This window comes from Mycteria americana, chromosome 2, assembly GCF_035582795.1.
Source record: "Mycteria americana isolate JAX WOST 10 ecotype Jacksonville Zoo and Gardens chromosome 2, USCA_MyAme_1.0, whole genome shotgun sequence".
Lineage (NCBI taxonomy): Eukaryota > Metazoa > Chordata > Aves > Ciconiiformes > Ciconiidae > Mycteria > Mycteria americana.
The window spans coordinates 57,736,192-57,756,110 of record NC_134366.1 but is presented as its reverse complement, the minus strand read 5'-3'; the positions used below and the strand labels follow the sequence as shown (position 1 = coordinate 57,756,110).

At 37.8% G+C, this 19,919-nt stretch overlaps 1 protein-coding gene across 2 annotated transcripts in view; it reads right to left on the bottom strand.

Annotated features, from left to right (window-relative positions):
- RALA (RAS like proto-oncogene A) overlaps positions 1 to 19,919 on the bottom strand; it is a 29,738-nt gene that overhangs the window by 8,662 nt on the left and 1,157 nt on the right. For both annotated transcript variants that reach the window (XM_075493567.1, XM_075493568.1), the window contains exon 2: positions 755 to 909. In XM_075493567.1, coding sequence (XP_075349682.1) covers positions 755 to 868 — 114 coding nt within the window. In that variant the 5' untranslated portion in view covers positions 869 to 909. The remainder of the gene's footprint in view (positions 1 to 754; positions 910 to 19,919) is intronic.

Sequence of the window (19,919 nt, the reverse complement as noted above, 5' to 3'; positions counted from 1 at the left end):
AAACATCTCATATGGTTACAGTAACTAATAAGTAAGCATTTGTATTTAGGCTATGTGAAGTACTCAAATAATTCATACTTAAAGCAGGCTCTCATCAGCTCAAACAGTTTATAGATTTTTGCTTTCTTCAGCCATTAAAAAGAAATTTTAGAGGTTACTGCAAAATATCAATGTCTGTGCACTACCCAAGCCTCTGCTTCTGGTCAACACAACATCTGGCTGCGTTCCATTATGCTATCAAGCAGTCCTGCCTTTGAATCTATTTAGTATCAATTTTTAAAGAACACTGAAGCCATAACTTCTGCCTTTTAATCAAAAAGAATTACTTTCACTGGAAAAAAGTAAGGAAACAAGAAACAGATTCTCTTTCCTCTCTTCAAGAGCAACATAAAAAACATGGAAAAAATTGGTCATCATTTCAGGCATCATGCAACTCGCTTCAGTGAAGAACCTTTGAGCTATAACACCTAAATAAGTTCTACCAGGTCTAGTGAACAATGACAAAATATACTGATAATATGACAGAGCATCTAATTGCTTAGAAGGCTGAAAAAAATGCCAAATTATACCTTCGCAGGTACCTCTAGAGGGTAAATCACTAATCTCAAAAAATATTTTTGTTTAATTTAATCGCTGACTTTCATACCACATCATATACTTGTAGATCCTTTCAGAAAATAACTGTACTAATGAATGCTTAAATAACACTATGTAGCAGACATCTCCTGAGATAATTTTTAGTGCACATTCTTACCTCATCATACATAAACTGTAGTGTTAAAGCAGATTTTCCTACACCACCGCTTCCCACCATGATGACTTTGTGTAAAGCCAATGAATTCTGTCCTTTAGGCTTATTTGCTGCCATCTTTGGATTGCAGAAAATTCACAGGTGTAAAATGAAAAAATCTAGAAGAGAAATATTGCTTCATTAGTTTTCTTTTCCTTCTCCCACATGCGGGGATTTGTTTTAAATCCCTACATATCTAAGGACTTAATTTCACTTCTGCTATCTTCAGTGAAAGCTATCTGCATTTTCACTGGAAGCCATTCCACAAATTAGACCGAGCTCATCTTTTTTATAGCATGAGCAAAGAAAGCCTTCACCATTTGGAAGGGTACAAGGGGGTTCACAGCATCCAAGGGCAATTAAGGGAAAAGATTTACATTTTGGTATGTAGGGTTTTCTTTTAGAGACACAGTATTTGTCAAGAATTCTTGTTAGTTTACTAAGCAAGAATTGAAAAAGGAAGCCACAGTGAGACAACGCCATACAAGAAAACATGAGATATGACAGCTGCAGGGGAAAGAAAACAGACATTTGAAGGAATTTCCAGCTTAAACAGCAAGCACCAAGACACAGCAGCAGCAGCAAGGATTAGCTACTGTACTTTTTCAGAGAAAAGCAAGCAAATGTGTCACTTAAAACCTAAAAATACCCAGTTTCAGTAAGTCAATCAGGAACTGAAAGAATAATCTAGTTTATGCAGAGTGGAAAGATTCAACTTGCCTTCCTAGGCTGTAAATGCCATTATTCTGTGTATTTGGAATAGTTGTCTCAGTCCCACAACTGCTTGTTGCTCAAACACAAATCTCTGCACCTCACCAATACCAAAGGGCTCTACGACAGTTAATTCACAGACAGCCTAATGTGCATGTGCACATGTACAAAAAGTAACAATCCCATTAGCTTTTTTTTTTTAAATCCTGTTACAGTTTTAACAGATCTCCAACTACTATCTTCCCACAGCATTGTTTCATTCCCGACCTATTCCAACAGTAATATTATGGTATTTGTGTTATATGAAGACAGAATATTTTGCACAGTTGCTGCTTGCACAGCTTTTAAGACATGGGAAAGTCACTGCACAGTAACAGAACGTACCCTCCTCCAGAGATTTAAGGTCAAAACAAGTTCTGATGTCCAAAAAACACGACTTCTACATTACAGAAGATATAAACACAAGAGACATCTATAGTAGCAACTAAGAGCCAAATGTAACAGATTTTGTTAATTAGAAAGCTCAAAAAGAGCACATTCACATGGCAGCACAGTTTAGTTATACACAGAACTATGAGATAATAATACAGCATAGTAACAAGACACCATTACCTCATTACTTTTACCCATCATGATCATTTGACAATCTCACAATAAAATTACATCCTCCTGCATAATGAATCACCATTGTGTGCAGCTTAATCAGAATGTGAAGCATGACAATTTTATTAAAACTTATATCAAAATCCCTAGTTGAGGACATGCACTAAGGTTTTGTTAGCAGTGAGGCAGTTAAGTGTAAAAGCATGCTGACTGAAGTTTCATTAGAGATTAAGCCAATCCTTCCTGGAATTAAAAAAAAAAAAAAGGTGTAGTGTTTTTGGCTGGGATAGAGTTAATTTTCTTCAGAATAGCTTGTATAGTGCCATGTTCTGGATTTGTGATGAAAATAGTGATGATAACACACAGATGTTTTAGTTATTGCTGAACAGTGCTTACACAGTGTCACGGCCTTTTCTGGTTCTCACGCTGCCCTGCCAACGAGTAGGCTGGGGGTGGGCAAGCAGATAATGGGAGGGACATGGCTGGGACAGCCGACCAAAGGGATATCCTGGTCATTGGATATGGGGGACTGGCTGGGCATTGGTCAGCTAGTGGCAAGCAATTTTTTTTTTTTTCATAACTTGTTTTTCTTGGTTTTGTGGCTTTGGGTTTTTTTTCTGTTTGTTTTGTTTTTACTTATTAAATTGTCATTATCTCAATCCACGAGTTTTCCTACTTTTACCCTTCCGATTCTCTCCCCCATCCCACTGGGGGGGGGGGTGGGGGGGGAGTGAGCAAGCAGCTATGTGGTGCTTAGCTGCCTACCAAGGTTAACCCACAACCTATGTGAAAAACTCTCCAGATCACATAAGTACCACTACCCATTCTACTATCAAAGAATTCTGAAAATGCAATTGAAAACTAAGTCGCTTAAATTGTTTTTGTCAGAAAGATTATCTAAATGAAACAAGCATGAGTAAGCTGCTGTACTAATTATAGAGATATAGCAAAGAAATAACACTAACATTATGTTACAAGTTCTTTTAAAAAGGAGATGGTTGACAACAAAACAACATTTCGGTTTTGGCCATTATGGCTTAAAAAGAACCATTGCTTTCTTTTTACTCAAGAGGGAGTACGAGGACATGAAAATAGCTCCACGCCATGTGTACATTTTCAACCTACTACACTGCATTTTGAACAACTCCATATTGTTTTGTCTTTGCACTTTTCTCTTAAAAGGAAAAATGTATCCTGAAAGTCATGCTTACTTGTTTTTAGTATGTATTTCAGACATGCAATACAAAGAAACTTCTTCTGAATTCCAGTCATCAACTGAGAACAGCTCAGTTTGCCAAGTTTAGATTACAATACGTACTCTCAGAAGCACAGAACTGAAGCACTAGTATACCTGGATATGGCCTATACTAAACTTACTAAGCAACAAAACAGACTATTCTTCTATAAACACTTCAATACTGGAAGGAGTCCAAATGAATTCAGCAGGACCTCTGACAGGTGTGTTCGTGCAAAATCAATACTACAATCTGTGGAAGAATTAAAATACACAATAGTAATGTTTCACTGTAATATTTGTTGTAAATTAACCTACAGCCTTTAAGTAGATTGAGCAATGTGAAAATTCATATTTTACTAGAAGTTGCAATTCAACAAGTAGTGTCCCAGTGTGACAATGAGAAGCTGCCGCTTTTTGTATTTTGTGCAACAGTTGACACATACTTGAAAAGCCAAAACAACGATGTCCAGCCATAAGACCCTTATAAATAACCAAGTTAGTGACAATGCTTCTTTTCACTGAAAATTCTTTAACCAGAAAAATTTCACGGCAGCCAATCATTTCCAGAAGCGTTGATAACATCCTTTCAAAGAAGCATAAGAGACTGAGTCAAAGAAACTTGGAATTAAAAAAACCTGACCCAACCAGTCAAAGCAGTATCCTGAGTCATCAAGTCATCAATAACTGTCAGTGAACACATTCCAGTAAGACACTGAAGATAGCAAAACTTCATGCTACCACAGACTTCAAATCTCAGAGATAAGCTTGTCATAAATACTCTGCCACATTTTGTATTGGGAGGAGGCTCAGGGAGGTCAGTTTGCTCAAGTTCTTCACAATCCAGTAAAAAGATAAAACGCTGGCAAAACTCAGGCCTGCTGAATGGCAGACAACATGAAGAGAGAGAAATAAGTTACAAACAAAGCAAGTACAGTCTGATACTGTGCAAACGATACTCAATCCAGAGAGACTGCTTAAGAGCAAGTATTCTGCCAGAGGAGAAAGACCTTGAAAGTGTTAAGTTTTAAGCTACTGCCACATACCTCTACCTGTTTCAGTCTGCTTTCAAAAGTAAAGAGGAACATAGATTCCAATTTTAACAGTAAAGGACCCGAGATGAAGTTTCATGCAAAGTAAGTTTTTCCACCCTTAATTTATGTAGCCTGACTTATTTTCTTAAGTAGTATTAATCTGGGTCATATCTAGTTTCTGAATTGTCCTACTTTATAACTATGATAAAACTGACAGAGACTGTAGCAAGAACCCTGTTGTATGAAGCTCCAAAAAGCATACTTTCATATTATGTGTACTGTGATTTTTTTTTTTTTAATCTTCACAGTGCAAAATTGTTTGGGGGTCAGAAGATAAACAAAGGCTTATCCTGCAGTAGAATCCTCTATCACCCTACAGCAGAGAGAGGTTCACACAGAGCCAAGCAGGGTGTTGTCAAAAGCTGTATTATTCATTTATACAGGTCAGCTTTTTACCACACCCATTGGTAATCCCCATCACAGCAATACAGCTGATGACATATATGAAAGTTTATTTTTAAACAGTTCTTTGTGTAGTCCAACAAGTTGGAAGGGAAGTGAAAGCTTAACTGGCTCGACAACATACTGCCATACGTTCACTCAGAAGGGTGGGAGCATTGTCTAACCACCATGCTATGGATCACTCCTCACCTCTGCTGCAGATAAACTCCTAGGAAACTGCCCTTTTCCAACATGCTTGAGCAGATAAGGGCACAAATGAATCTCAGTGGCTGCTCCACCAAAGCTCCTACAGCTGCTCATTGCCTGCTTGCAGATCACCCCCCCCACGATTCTGTGCTCCATTTAATGGCAAGCTTCCTGTTGGAGCCAGGATCATTTTTGTAGAGCCAGGTTAGGGAGCAATTAGATTAAATCAGAACTGAAGGAGTAGGAATTATAATTCACATTAGCATCAGCAATGGCATCTTGTCCAACAGTCTAGAAATCTGGTCAGGAGAAAGAAGAGTTGGTAGCCAAATAACTTTTAAGATCATCTACATGATTAAGATCATGTAGCAACAGGAACTTGTAGCTGGAGTTGTAAAACTGTTGCCTGTCTTGAGTGACTGCCTTCCACCTGTATCAATACTAACTTCTCCAGATTTTCACACCTTACATAGCAGGTCCTGTGTGTAAGAAATCCAATGTTATCTCTAGTCCCCCATGGATTTAAACACAACATTCAGCTCCACCCAGCAGAGGAGTGAGCTGGAGAGTGTTCCTGTAATGGGACTTGGACAAGGTAAGCATCATGTTAACTTCTGCATAAACTCTTGGAGCACAGAGTGGTTATCCAGATCCACAAGAGTAGGTAAGATGATCAGGTGCCAGCAATAAAAGAGGTTTTCATCTCCAGGGACAATATTTTCAGGGAAGATATCTTTGCAAAAACATGGCAAGGAGGAAGGAAGAAAGAAGAAAAAAAAAAAGTAGTAGGAATCCTTGATCTCCCTAATACATTAGTCTTTATTTTGTCCTCCCATCTACTACTTCAGCCCAATAAATTGAGAATATGCTAAGAATATGCTGAGAATATACCTAAAAATATGCTTACAGGCGAAAAATCCTTATGCTTTTTATCCCCTCACTCATCTTGCTCATCTGATCAAAATCAGAAGACTTCACTTAAGTTGTCCTATTTCTCAGATTACCTTTTCTTACAGAATAACTTTCTCCAAAACAATTAACTGAAGCATGCTTCCTTACATATCTGTGCCATTTGTCCTCTACATCCCTCCTCTATACAATAATCCCAACATTCATACACTAAAAGGGAGCAAAAAAGTGGCCAACAAGAGTAGCTGTGTACCAGCCCAAACAGGGCAACAGACATCCAGCTCACATTGCTTCCTTTCCTTCACATGGAGCACTGGTACAGATTTCTCCCTCCTTAGCCAGCAGCACATATTCAGGAAACTTATGAGAACAATCATATCCAAGACACCTAAACCTCTGTCAAAAGGTACTCCAAACCAGCCAATAGGCCAAAAATTAACAAAGAACAGAGCATACGATCAGATTCATTTTCTTAGAGAATGCGACTAAAAGAGGTCAAGAAGCTACTCTGTCCATTTTGATCCCCTGGAGTCTAGTAAATGCAATGTCAATGAGAGCAGACCAGGGAAGGAGAAACATTACACCAAAGTCACATCATTACAGGCACAAATTCAGCTGGCATCTTCTGCAGTGCTATACATAAAGCTGAATGCAGGCTTTGTGAAAATGTAGTTGTCCTTAACAGGAGGACTTTGATTTGCTGCAGGCATTTGTTTGAAGAGGACTAGTTAAACATAGCTTTGTGTTCAAAGATAGATGGTAGAGTTAGTATAGTAGATTCTAGTTAATAAGGATAGATAGTGGTGCCTTTATTCAATTACAAAACAATTTCTTATATTTTTACTTTTATAGCCTTCATAAAACTATGACATCAAAACTTAATTCCAGTTCTTTTGTTTCCTTTCCTTTAAGAGAAGATTACATAAAGATTTGCAAGACTGTCACATTAACCTCATTACCCACTCACTTCTATGATGAGTAACTTTCTTCCCTGAAGACTTTTTTATACAATAAGCATCAATTACAACCAGTAGCTCACACATCACAGCACCTGCTTTTACTCTGTTTTTTACCTGAATTAGAGTTTGTTACATTTGAAGGAACAGGAATAATTTAATTGAAATATGTGAGCTACCTGCACAATATTAAGAACTACAGTTAGTATGCTTTGACCAGAATACTTCCAGAAAGGCAAAATGTTGTATCAATCACTTACTGAACAATAAAAGAAAATTTAGTAATGGAGACTCATGTTTTTCTAAACAAATAACTCAATCATTTTTTTAATTGAAGAACTAATACCTGCACTACTCTGTACTTTATACTTAGTATAATCTATCACCTCCAGAAACATTAGCTACAACTTTTAATCTCATTCTGAAGTGAAAATTTATAGTAATTATTTGACAGTAACCCCATCTTCTAAAGTGAGTTTGAATATTCTCCAAAGTTTCTTAATTCCCACAAAGTGATTCACAACTCGGTTGCCTTGCGTGACCTAAAAATTACAAGTTCAGCTTTGACAAAAAGCACAGGACCAAGAATTTTAAAAAGTGTCAACATATTTAATATCCCCAGGGACCATTAAGCAATATAACCTTATCAGTTATTAAAAGGTCACAGTTCATCCAGTTACTTCATTGTTTATTGAGTCCAGTAGTTTCAGTTTGGTTAACAACAGCAAAATTATGCTTGAAAATGTATTGCTTGAAAATGATCAGCACAGACTAGCATACTAGATGCAAAATATCTGGAAGACACCTCAGGAATGACTCAGATATTCCTGCAACAAAAATGTTCCTGGAAATGGAGGGAGGCAACTCCAGGCAAGCAGAGCCTAACCCTCCCAACAGCTGCTTCCAATTACAATATTCAAACTAGATCAGCAGAAACACCCCAAAACCCAGAAATAGATAGGATACACGAGGACATAGGATGGGATACATGATGCCAGCTGTTTTAAGAACTGGAGAGTAAGGAAGTTTTTTAGGTTAGATCAGCATTATTGTAATAAGTGTCATTCCATGTCTCAAGTTTGAATGGTGTTTTTATTGCAGTTTAAACATGCAACATCTGTCAAGCTCTGCACAAAGTAACATCAGTATTTTATTAAGTTAGAACAAATATTTCAAATATTAAATAATCACTACAAATTCTAGGTAGTAGCCTAAAGAGGAACCTGAACCCAAATATTCAAACCTATCTTAGAAATGACTAGTCTCGTTAGACAGTGAAACAGGCTGCCTGCACCTCAACCTCAGAACAAGTTAGAAATGCTTTCACAATAAGTCCTTTGCTTTCTCCTGAAAATAATCCTTTGACATAAACCTGTTTAACTGGGAATTAGGATTCATAGCTTCCCATGACTTTAACAAGCAGTTAAGCCACATTCAAGGTTTAGTAAGAACACTTCTTTCCAAAGCTTTCTAGTACACACCATAAAAGGTGCTTCTCTCTCCCACACCCACAAAACAAGTTTACTAAGGTGACTACACATCTACTAAGAAAAGTTAAGGGTAGAAAACTGGCTTAAGTTCTCTCTCACAGCATCAGCAAATGTCCCCAGGCAAAAGACCTACACTTCCCAGCTTCTTGAGACAGGTGCTTCGAACTGTAACCATATCCAGGCACTGAAACTGGAAGAGTCAACCAGTGAAACCTTCACCGAGTAACTGAGGCCCCATCCATCCTATAAGTTGCATCATGCTGCTATAAAGAACAGTGGTTCCCACATGCCCACAGCTCTGTGCTCTTAAGACATCATCAGAAGAATTGAGATCCCTCCAGCAAGAAGTCAGTAAACCACTAGCAAACAGTAAACAAGTTCACAGCCTTCCGGCAGTCTCCCTGAGGCCCCACAGGGCCTTAGTGCCAGCTTCTGGGCATAGCCATGAACTATGCAGCAGCTTCTGATGTGAGAATAGGTATGTATTCCATATGTTTTAAGTAATCATTTCAGCATTTTGTTTCCAAAAAGCCTCTTTGGCATCCTGCAAGAAGACTTCTGGGGAGACACTTCCATGAAGAAATTTCTTGAAACCCATATGAAACAGCACAAGAAAACCCTTACAAACTGAACAGCACAAATAGTCTGGAACAAAATCAAGGTCTTCAGATTTTAAACCTTGCTGAAAATAAAATGAAGCAGCTACATTATTGTCCACATAAAGAGCTGACAAAACACATGACACTCGAGCCCAACCATGTGTGTCTGCAGGGCTGATACAGACTGAACCTGCCACAGGCTGACTGATAAGCCCATATCCTTCCTTCCAACTGGTGTCTGCAACAACTAGGTGGCAAAGCAGTTCAGAAGTTGCTCTAGACAAAAACTAACCTATACTGGTTTTCAGACAGACTAGCTACCTAAACAAGCTCGCTGGCACAAAAGACAGACCAGAAAAACACATAACTGAGCATGGGGAAAGCTGAACCGTAGCACCTCCAGCCTATAAACACTATGGAAAAACAATGCAAGTGCTGTAATGTTCCTCAACCGCAATTTAGTGCCTGTTGAAGATTCCTCACTTTTTGTTAAGTTATGTGATGGCTGTTATGGAACATTTGGAAGAATTCTAGATACTTAAAACTGGTTTACCCGGACTGATCCAGAGAACAATGGGAAAAGAAACAAACTCAAGCACAGCACCTAGGTTAACACCAGCAGCAAGCTTGTTTTCATAGTTCAATTGACTAAAGTTACACTGTGAAGTAATTTTGGTAATATACACATTTAGATGAGAGTCTAGAATACTGTTTCTGCTTCCTCAAGTTCACTACGTGGCTGGTGCCCTATCTCAGTATTCTAATCACTAAGGTAACTTAGCTTTCTGAGGTTGACAGTGCTGAAGTATTGGTTTAACACAAAGTTTAAGAGTCATGTCTTCTCTTAGATTAAATTTCTAAACATGGAGGTGTAATCTAGAATATTAACAGAAGGCTTTCATTTTGTATTGATTTAACTTTAAGATTATATACCATGAGGAGAGAATTAACAGTAACGGCAGTCATGGTACAAGAAGGAACAATTACAAGTCACTAGCCTGTCAAAGCTACCCACACTAGAGACTTGCATGGATTCAGAGGCAAGACAGACAAACAGGTACTATGGTACTACAGCCAATTTTCTAGCATAAGCAAAACTAAGGCAGAATGAAAGGCTGAAACAGAGAGGGGGACATCTGCAGAAGAGGTTCCCATACCAAATACCCATAATCAAGCCTCCTGACGAAAGTCAAGTTACATTCATGGGAGATGTTATGTAAAGCAGCTGCTACTACTGAATTTTATTCAGCATTTGATATACAAGACACTTCTCCCCCCCTTCACAAAATGTAAGGGGCCAGGCATAGCCTACAAGGATGAATTTTAGTAACACAGGATCAACAACTCGTGGTCTTCAGTTAGTGCTATTCAACTAAGGACTGAGGGAAGCACTTCAAGGACACATTTAAGCTAGTGTCACCTAAGACATACTAGCTACAGCCATTTTCATCCTGTGTTTCAAGTGCAAGAAAGCACATTTGGAAGCTAACTTTTGTCAGATAAGTCAGGCATCACTCACACTTGCACAGACCTGCTGCTTCCAGCTATTCTGGAAAGCAACAAAAATGGAGTTCCCTTGAAGGCACTATGCCAGAGCTTGCAGCATGAGCCTCAGCAGTTCACTTTTAAAAGCAGTTCAAGAGCTCTGCATTCAAAAAGCTGCTCACAGCATATTCAGTATCATAAAACCAGCTATTTTTGTCAACCATACTTCAAAAGAAATCTCAACCACACCAACTGTGCCCTTTTTGCCCCTGTACACTTACACTTCAACGTTCACTAAAGAAATTTAAGGAGGATTTAAATGTAAGCATGTTGACTTGGCTTGAAGTAAATTCTTTAAACAAACTCTGAAGAAGGCTTCCAAAAGAAATACTTGAAAAATATAGGTTTGCCAGAACAAGTCCATAAATCAGGTTTTCCTCTAACACAAGTATCTCATTAATTGTTAACAACCCTATACTCTTCCATTAGTTAGAAGTTCAGAATGTCAGATGTGCATTTTCTAGAAAAAGCAAATATCCATATGGTCATTTTTATAGCCAGAAAGGATGACATAAGATCCACACTCATTAAACCCAAAACTCCACCCAAATAGTTTCACTGCTCTATAGGCAGGAAAGTTAACTTGTGACAGAGAAATCTAGAAACAAATGGTATCTGCAAAGCAAAAACAAGTTCCCACTAGGCTCATGGCAGGCTGTAGTCAACACTTAAGGCATCTATAGTAGGGATGCCATCCACGTATTCTGGTTGGTAGAAGCAGCCTTGTTGTGTTGCAGGCATCTTGCTTCACAGTGAGACAAGTTCTGATGTTGATAGCTCAGGGAGTTTATCCTGCTCAGAATAACTTATTTTGCCTCGTTAGCCAGTCATATAGTATTATGGTGAAAACTCACATGAACACCATTAAATTCTTTCAAGGTATTATCACAGACAGAATGAACACAGAAGCCTTGTTTGAATTGCCTAAGAAATTCTTGACATAGAAAAAGTTTAAGTTTTCAAATAAAGCATTTGAGGCAGGCACTGCTTTCTTCTGTGTGGTCAGTGCCTAGCTTGATGAAGTTTCAACAAAAGCACAGTAGGAATACCAAAATACACTATCCTTCACATTTTATTAATTGGCTTCTGGCAATGAAGGATGCAGGGAACAAGTGCTCCAGCAGGTGCAAGCACATTTATATCAAAGGCTGCAGCACAAATGGTGCAAACACACAGGACCGAACACAGGTCATTAACAAGACATCGAGAAGCAGGTACCACCGAATTCTCCATCTCCTCTTCACAAATACAGGCAAGTTTTCTCTCTCCCCATAGGCAGACTGCATCAATACACCAGCCAAACAGAACCTAATAAAATAGGAGCATGTTGGATTTTGCATTTCAAAAAATTCCTTTTATTCCTCTAAGGAATCATCCAGCTGTAGCAAATAAATTTCATTAGTGAAATCTGACTTGGCAAAGTAAGTTACTTCATTCATTTTACGACTTTGCCATCTGTTTTACCACCCAATTACAAACATGTAAGTACTCTTTTGTGGTATTATTCCAAGAGCATTACTTTTGTAGCCATACAAGCCTTTTGTTCCCGTAACTTCTCCTGTTTACATTCCATGCAGTGCAAATTGCTCCTCCCAAAATCCTAATCATTTTTCTGTTTTATTCAGGGGCAGAAGATTTCATATGCATGACTCACAATGAGACTGGTTTGCAAATACACAAAGACTTGTAATTAACCTTTTGAGTAGGTGATTCAAGGACACAAGTGGTTATAGACCTGATGTTGCATGGTAATACAACATTCATGAAGTTGAAACACTGTTTAGTCTGATCCCTCCCCATTTTTAGGTGCTGTTTATTCTACAACTATTAGCTCTATGATTTGAAAAATTGGTAGTCATTCTAGTAGACCTAAAAGACCCAATCAGGCAATTAACTGTCTTTTAGTTCAATACATGCTTGCCAACCATATGCTACATGGTAGAGTTTCATGGCTATTTCACATATTATGGGCATAAAACATGCAGTGGCTAGAAACAGATGGCATTCAGTTCATGAACTTAGTATGAAATTATTAATATTCAGATCAATTTATCAATTTCCAATTGCCAATGCAAGGTGGTTTTGATCTTGCCCTGCTTAAAATATCAGACTTTTCTTGCAGTACCACAGAAGACATTTCTAAGTTAAACGTTCTCAAATTGTAAAGTAGTAACATTTAAAAATCGCTTTTTGTTCCTATTTGAATTCTTATAGCTCTTATCATGCACGTGATAATTCAGAGCATTGCAAAACTGTTAAATGACTTACAAGAATGTAAGTGTGTAAGTTCTAAGTTTTAACAGAACAAACAATCTAAAAAATGTTTTTTACACAGCAATGTATTGAAAATCATGGATCAATTTCTGAACACAGAAGCAAGCATAACATTCATTTTAGACTAGCTGGGTAACCAAGTGAAGCAGCTATCAAAAACTTCTGATAAACAACCTAAAAATTAGTTTTGGAATCACACTTCAAAGGCAAGGAGTCTTGGAAAAGGCACCGTTAAGGATGGTATACTATTGCACATCACTAGATGGGTCTCAAGCATGTGTATCTTCCTATGGCCAGACACGCAATGCAAAAGCTAAAGGCATTCCAGCGGTGGTCACAGACCAAATCCGTTTTATTTTAAAGGTCAGTCTCCTCAGGGAAAAACTACTATAGAATTCTGTCTATGGTGAAATCTGGTATCTTTATCAACATTTACTTGATTTAATTCTACACATTGCAACACTAAACACTACCAAATGTGAACTGTATTCCTTTCTGTACACATGAACTTTTAAATTCCAGTGAGAAGTACGCGACCTAATACCTTCTCAATGTTGCATGGTGTAATATAGGATTTCCTCTGGCCTACAAAACCTTCACTACTGCTGACTTATGAAAACATTTTATTTCCAGCTGGTCACTTGCATGCTTTCAATTCAGCTGCGGTACTTCTAATAGCATCAGTTCTCTGCAGAGTCAGAAGCTAATTTTACAGCATTTTTCCTTGAGGAGTTTATTTCTTTTACCTTAATACACACACAGTCTGAGCCCTGCATAAAGTCTGGAAAAGTTAGTGTTGTTAAAACCCATTGCTGTTGTTCACAGATAATGGTCAGCATGAAAGATCTTAGACTGTTGAGAAACAGAAATTACGTTCCCAAAAATCTCTCCTTCAAACTACTGACAATCCAAGAATAACTATGCCATCCTGACTGGGTTAGTTATGACCACTTCAGTATTTTATCATATTGTATTTCACTGTTCATATTTTTTAAAAAAATATCCTAGTATTTGGCTACAAGATTGTTTCTGCTTCAATTTCTCCTCCCAGAACTTTTTTTTCCCCCTGTATCTGTAAAAAAAGTCTTACCTCCGAAAATTGTAGTAAAACCTATTAGAAAGATTGCAATATAAAACTTTGCTCCTCAAGCAATGGATGGTTTTCTTCAAATTTTCCAATCTACTCTTAAGATCACTAGAATTAATTTGCTTTTGCAATGCTCTTCAAAATACTCCAGCCTGAAGAAACTCACTTAAACCATGCATGTTATACACAGTCTCAGTTCTAACTCATATATCTTGCAAAGAATGCTTTTGTTAGATTATTTCATTCCTCTCTTTTGACTGCAAGAGCTATAAAGCTCAACCTTTGCAAGGCAGAAAATACAACAGATATAGGTTAAACTTAATTTAATTTTAAGAATAACAGATGCTCTTCTACTAGAAAAGTTCAACATGTGCCAGAACAAGTTACCTAAAAAGATCAACTTTCCTAATAAGATCCAATGAAAAACTTGAAAGAGACAGGACCATAAAGAAGTTTCTCAAAATAAAAATCAGGAACCTTCTAAGGTTTTTGAATTATTCTAAAACCAAACATTTCATATCTCACACTCTGGTTCTTGGGCAAAGAAGAGTTAAGAAATTCTAGCATTTTGGTGAGCAGGTGAACTATAAAATCTTTCTTTTAAGTGTAATTGTAACTGTAAGCCCATCAGTAAAACTAAGAACTACGTGCCCAAAGTTAGTGATTGACAGGGAGCCAGTTCCATGAGAGTACACATACAGGCTTTCCTAAAATATTTTGTGGATCAGCTACTGGCCTCTTGAAGAACACCATCAATCTACAAATTATAACCTCGCTAGCTCTGAACACAGGAAATACCATCTGTCAATGCCTGCAATGGGATTCCTTAACAAAGCACAGAGACATTAAAGATGTGCAATATATATTGGTTAAAAGTGAGTATTTTCCCCTCACAGCAGTAGCAGAAGGGTAAAAAGTTGAGATCATGACTTAATATCCAAGCTATTATCAAAACGAGATGTAAGAAAGGATTGAGACATAGCTTGGATTAAGATTTAGAATTTAACTCCTCTAAATACAAAAGGCAGCAACAGCTCCTGCTCAATTGTTGTTACACAACCACACCTGAGACAAGTTCTTCCCAGAAAGAATGCTGCCCTTGGAAATACCACTTGGTTAACTTCACCATTTTTAATATTTCTGAAACAAATGCACCTGTATTTTTTTAATTAATTGTTCTAAAAACAGTCCTGTGTTACACTATACACTAAACCAAAATGAGTACTGACGCAAACCAAATTAATAATTCAGACTAGCAGCTTTCTCATTGTTCTTTATAAGAGTCGTTTAATTTTTCATTATTGTTCTTATCACAGTCTTCATTAAACAGGGAAAAACAATCAAGTACTAGTGTTTTATGCATCTCAAGTTACAGTGGGCATCTTCCTACTGGGGTACTCCAGCATGCTGCAGACCACACTGAATTTCATGATGAAAGTTACACATAGCCATCTTCTTCCTTGCAACACCAACCATTTAATAACATTTCAGAGGGTGAACTTGCTTAAGAGAAAGCAGTTTCTGATATTTAGCCTAATGCATCTGCTCTTTAAATTCTCAATGACAATACTGGACTTTATAGAGAAGGAGTCCAGAGTGCAATGTTTTCTTTCTAGGTTAAGTTTTCCTGTTTTATTATATACCTTACTTCCAGTGCACATGAATGAACTGGAATCTCCAAGTCATCACACCTGATCAGCAGCAGATAAAAAATACACAACCCGGAGCATGAAGGAAAGATGCTTTAACAAATCGTACTTATACAGACCAGTGCTGCATCACTGACTTTACGATGTGAACTATATCAATGTAAAACAAATTTCATATTCATTTTCAAATCAGTGACAACTTCAAAAACATAAACATATAAAAGGTCAGAGAATTCAAGTTGCAATAAGGTGCATGGAGCTATCAGTCATGACCATGCTGGACCAGTCACTGAAGCATCGCAATGAACTCTTAATTTGGATATTGTTAAATATAAATTTCGACCTTACAGAAACCAGTTGTTAAGAGTGTGCGATTTAAAGTGTTATTTCTTAAAATACAAGAGTTCTGAGGATTGGAATGAAGCTTTATTTGCATGTTACACTACAAAGGTGGAATTAATTTAGGTGGTTAAGTGTGTAAAAACTTAGTAATTTAGTGGTGTCATACCGAAATAGCTCTTCCACACAATAACCACTTTAATTCAGTATCTGATTTTGCTTACTTCGACCTCTATGGGTAACACTGACAGATGATTAAGGGTAAGCTTCTACCACCCTTGCTTTAAGTAGGGCCTTCAGGTCTATCTACTCAAACATCTTCCATGGCATAACCTCACCAGTCAAGGGTGGATTTTGTGACTGACACAGCATGCCTGCAGAAAAGTCTGTCACATTAACATTGTTTTCCTGTCTGTATAGTTTCTTTTATTTTGAGGTCTGAAATAAATCCCACTGGAGAAAGTGTTGCTGGAATTAACTCCTCCCATACTAAAAGCCCTTTCAGGAAGCAGCACAGCTATACCAACAGGACTACACTGGTACAGCCCTGAAATGACAGATTAGCTTTACTCCATGCTGTCTGATGGGCTTGAATGGGAGTACTAGCAAAGAGAAGGATTATACCACACATAACCGGCTTCTAACGTTCTTCACAGAAGTTTTGTGTCTGGAAGACTTCCATGTTTACTGCACTCTGTTTAATGTTGACGGAAACATTTCTGCCTGCCTATACGTGGGTGTTGTACATAAGCGTTCCCAGACTGCTGGAGACAAGGATCAGAGTTAAAGATCAACTAACAGTGGCACAGAAGAGTATTAAGTTAGCATTTCAGAGAATAAAATGAAACAGGTACCAAGGCCTGAATGCACGGCTGATCCTTGCTACCTAATAAGCACAGGTGCCAAGCTCCTTTGCAAAATCACGTTTTCCATAATTTGCAGAAATACTTGTTTGGTCATACAGTGTATTTACATGCCATTTTTTAATGAAACCTTGTGGGCCGCTGCACCAGACATTCCCACACTCTTCCATCAAATGATGTAGTAAGCTTACTGTTATAGAAAAAACACAATACATTAAATTAACTGTACTGGTAGGAATTCAATGTATATTGTAATTGCTTGAACTAAGGAGCCAATATCACAAAACAAGCATCATGAATTCTGCTAAAGTAACGACTGCAGAGTTACTACGCAACCAACTCTCTTTATATCTCTTGTTTGTGCTACCTTTTTTTCATTCTTGGCTCCTCTCCATATTAGCATTATAAACTGATTACAGCATAGCTTATTCTGAATTCTCTATAGTAACTGTCTTTTTCATTACATCTCCTCTCTTTATGTTATCTAACCTCTCCTACACACCTCTTTCTGCAATTTTCCCCTCTATGCACAGCCTGGATACTTCAGTGTTACCAATCTGTTGCCCTAAAAGTGCTGGGAATTTTGATAGACACAAAACTAATCCTAAACAAAACACTAGTAGTAAAGACTAAGCCACCCTCTAGGTAAAGACAATCAATTCTCTCATCGGGTCATTCTAAGGCAGCGTTACTTAGCCGATACTACATTTCTTTCCAACTTGCTCCCACCCCTAAATCCAGCACTGTTTCTTCTGTAGGAATTTCAGATTTTTTTTGCTGCTGTGTAGAGCTCCTAAGACTCGTAGTATAAGCCTAACCTGATGGTTGTGGGTTGCACATCTACCAAAGAGATTCAACAAACAGCTGTGCCCACTGACAAATCCTTGGTTGGTAGGTGATCACTCTGACACACAACAGATAAGAAAACATGATGAGAAGCAAAAAAGGATTTAATAACTCCCTGTTCTGTCTGCAAGGCACATTTTCTATAGTTAAAGTGACTCTAAGTTCTTTACATCCACAAGAACTATAAATAAGTGCAGATTCTGCAGACAGTAAGACTTACCAATAACATTTTAGAACTACCCTGAGAGCTGATTTTAAGTACTGCAACAGACTAATAACATATAACCATTTCTTCCCTACTTAGTAATTTATAAAATGTAAAACATTTTGCAGAACGTTCAGTGGATCTACAGTAATTATACCAAATGTTCTATTTTCTTGGTTCCTCACATCAATTCTTCATAAGGTAGGAAGGAGACTTAAAACAGTTGTCCCATAATTGTGTGTGTGATGTGGGCAGGCTATAATATGTTCACAAGAATGCTGTCACTAGCCTACCAAACTACCTTGTTCACTTAAAATAGATTTCAATTTAGCTACAAAGCAATTTCAATAGCTTGGAGGCATTAGAAGCTTACTGGAAACTGGCTGTAAGCACTCTCAAGGGGGTGGGGAGTTCCCTGTCCAGAACACATGTGATCAGTGACTTACTCCCAGGACCACTATATCCTATAGCACTTGCTAGGGTGGCAAAACAAACAAATCTAATCACGAAGTTATAAGATTTTTCTCATATAATTATTTCTTCTTCAATTGCAAAACTGCAGGGAAAGTAATGCTGTTGTCAATTAGCCGAAATGCAGTTGCTTAAATAACTTTTTACGTAACAAGACACTGTACCTACATTATTCTTTGATTCTGGAGACTGCCATACATCAGTTTCTAAGACAGCAACATCCTTTGCCTCAGCAATTATTTTCTTCCAAGTCAGAGGCAGTTGAAATTTAACAGGAGTAAAAGCTTATCTTAGACAGAACATCCCTGTTTCAGGGTAGTCCCTTAGAAAAAGTATATGCAGGGATGTCAGTGCATGACTTAACTGAGGTTAAGAGCACAACTGTTCTTATGAAAGTCAGTCTGAGTACAGAAGACACATGGACCACTGCAAGATCTCCCACAACACTTAAGTCTTGTGTTCCTCCTTGCTTGCTTTCAGCCAGCACTGCCTTATCCTCACAGCCACATCCCTCCCTGCCCCCCCCCCAGCCTACTATTTCTATGGATTATTTATGTAAAGAGTACATGCCCACAGGTGACACAGATTACAACAAATGCACAGCTAGGAGACATTCTAGCTTTCTCTTTCAGGACTAAAGATCCTCTCCTTAAAGTCTAAAAAAAAAAAAAAAAAAAAAAAGACAACATTATTTCAACATTGCCAAAGTGCATGCAATTCAAAGTACTTCACCTTAAAATGCTTATATTTTTTCCCTTCCTCAAATTCAGAAGAACATGACAAAGCAAAGGCTAAGATCAAGGAATATGCAATAGTAAAGGAGTACATTCAGTATTTAGTATCACAGCTTATTTAACCCCACAGTTGACCTCATGCAGTGGACTGAAGGCTTCTTTTGATCTTTTTGTGCAACAATATGTGTCACATTCTCCTGTTCTTACAGAAAAGAAAAAAGGGCAAAAATCACTAGCACTGGCAATCCCTATAACTTTACCATTTGGGGGCTTCTGCAAAAAATGTTTGACAAGCTGTCTCACAAGCATAGACTGAAGGGTTTAAATCTACAGAGATTTACATATCACATAGTTGATCTTCATTCTATTAAGAACACTCACAATTTCCCAGGATTTAAGTGTCAAGGTACATGCTATTAGATGAATAAGTTGGCTGAAAAGAAGAGGTTTTTTAATTCAGAATCCAGTTATAATCACTATTCATTATCCTGATAACTAATAGAACGCCAATATCTTCTCCCAGTCCATGCAGCCCCTCTCCCAGGAACTCCTCTCTTTTCAGTTTAATTTTCATTGGAAAAGACAAAGAATGACTGATAGCTTTTTGTGCAGACCTCTCCATAACCTACCTCCAAACACTGAAATGCCAGCAGAGGTATCTATCACTTCCACTCATGGAAGTGTAATGGTTTGCACCGCAGAATGCAAAGTCTCTTTCCAACGAGAATTGGAAATGCAAGCTTAAAACAAAACGTTAGGGTCATTTTGAGTCTGAAAATGACCATTGTGGCAGTCTTTCTGCCAGGACAGTTCAGTGATGCTACAAAGCAGACACACAGATCATACATAAAAATCTCTCTCCAGGTGACTCTTGGGATACGTATGGCCCACTTAACTGAGTCTCTTTAAAAATGAAGATGTTAAGGGGAAGG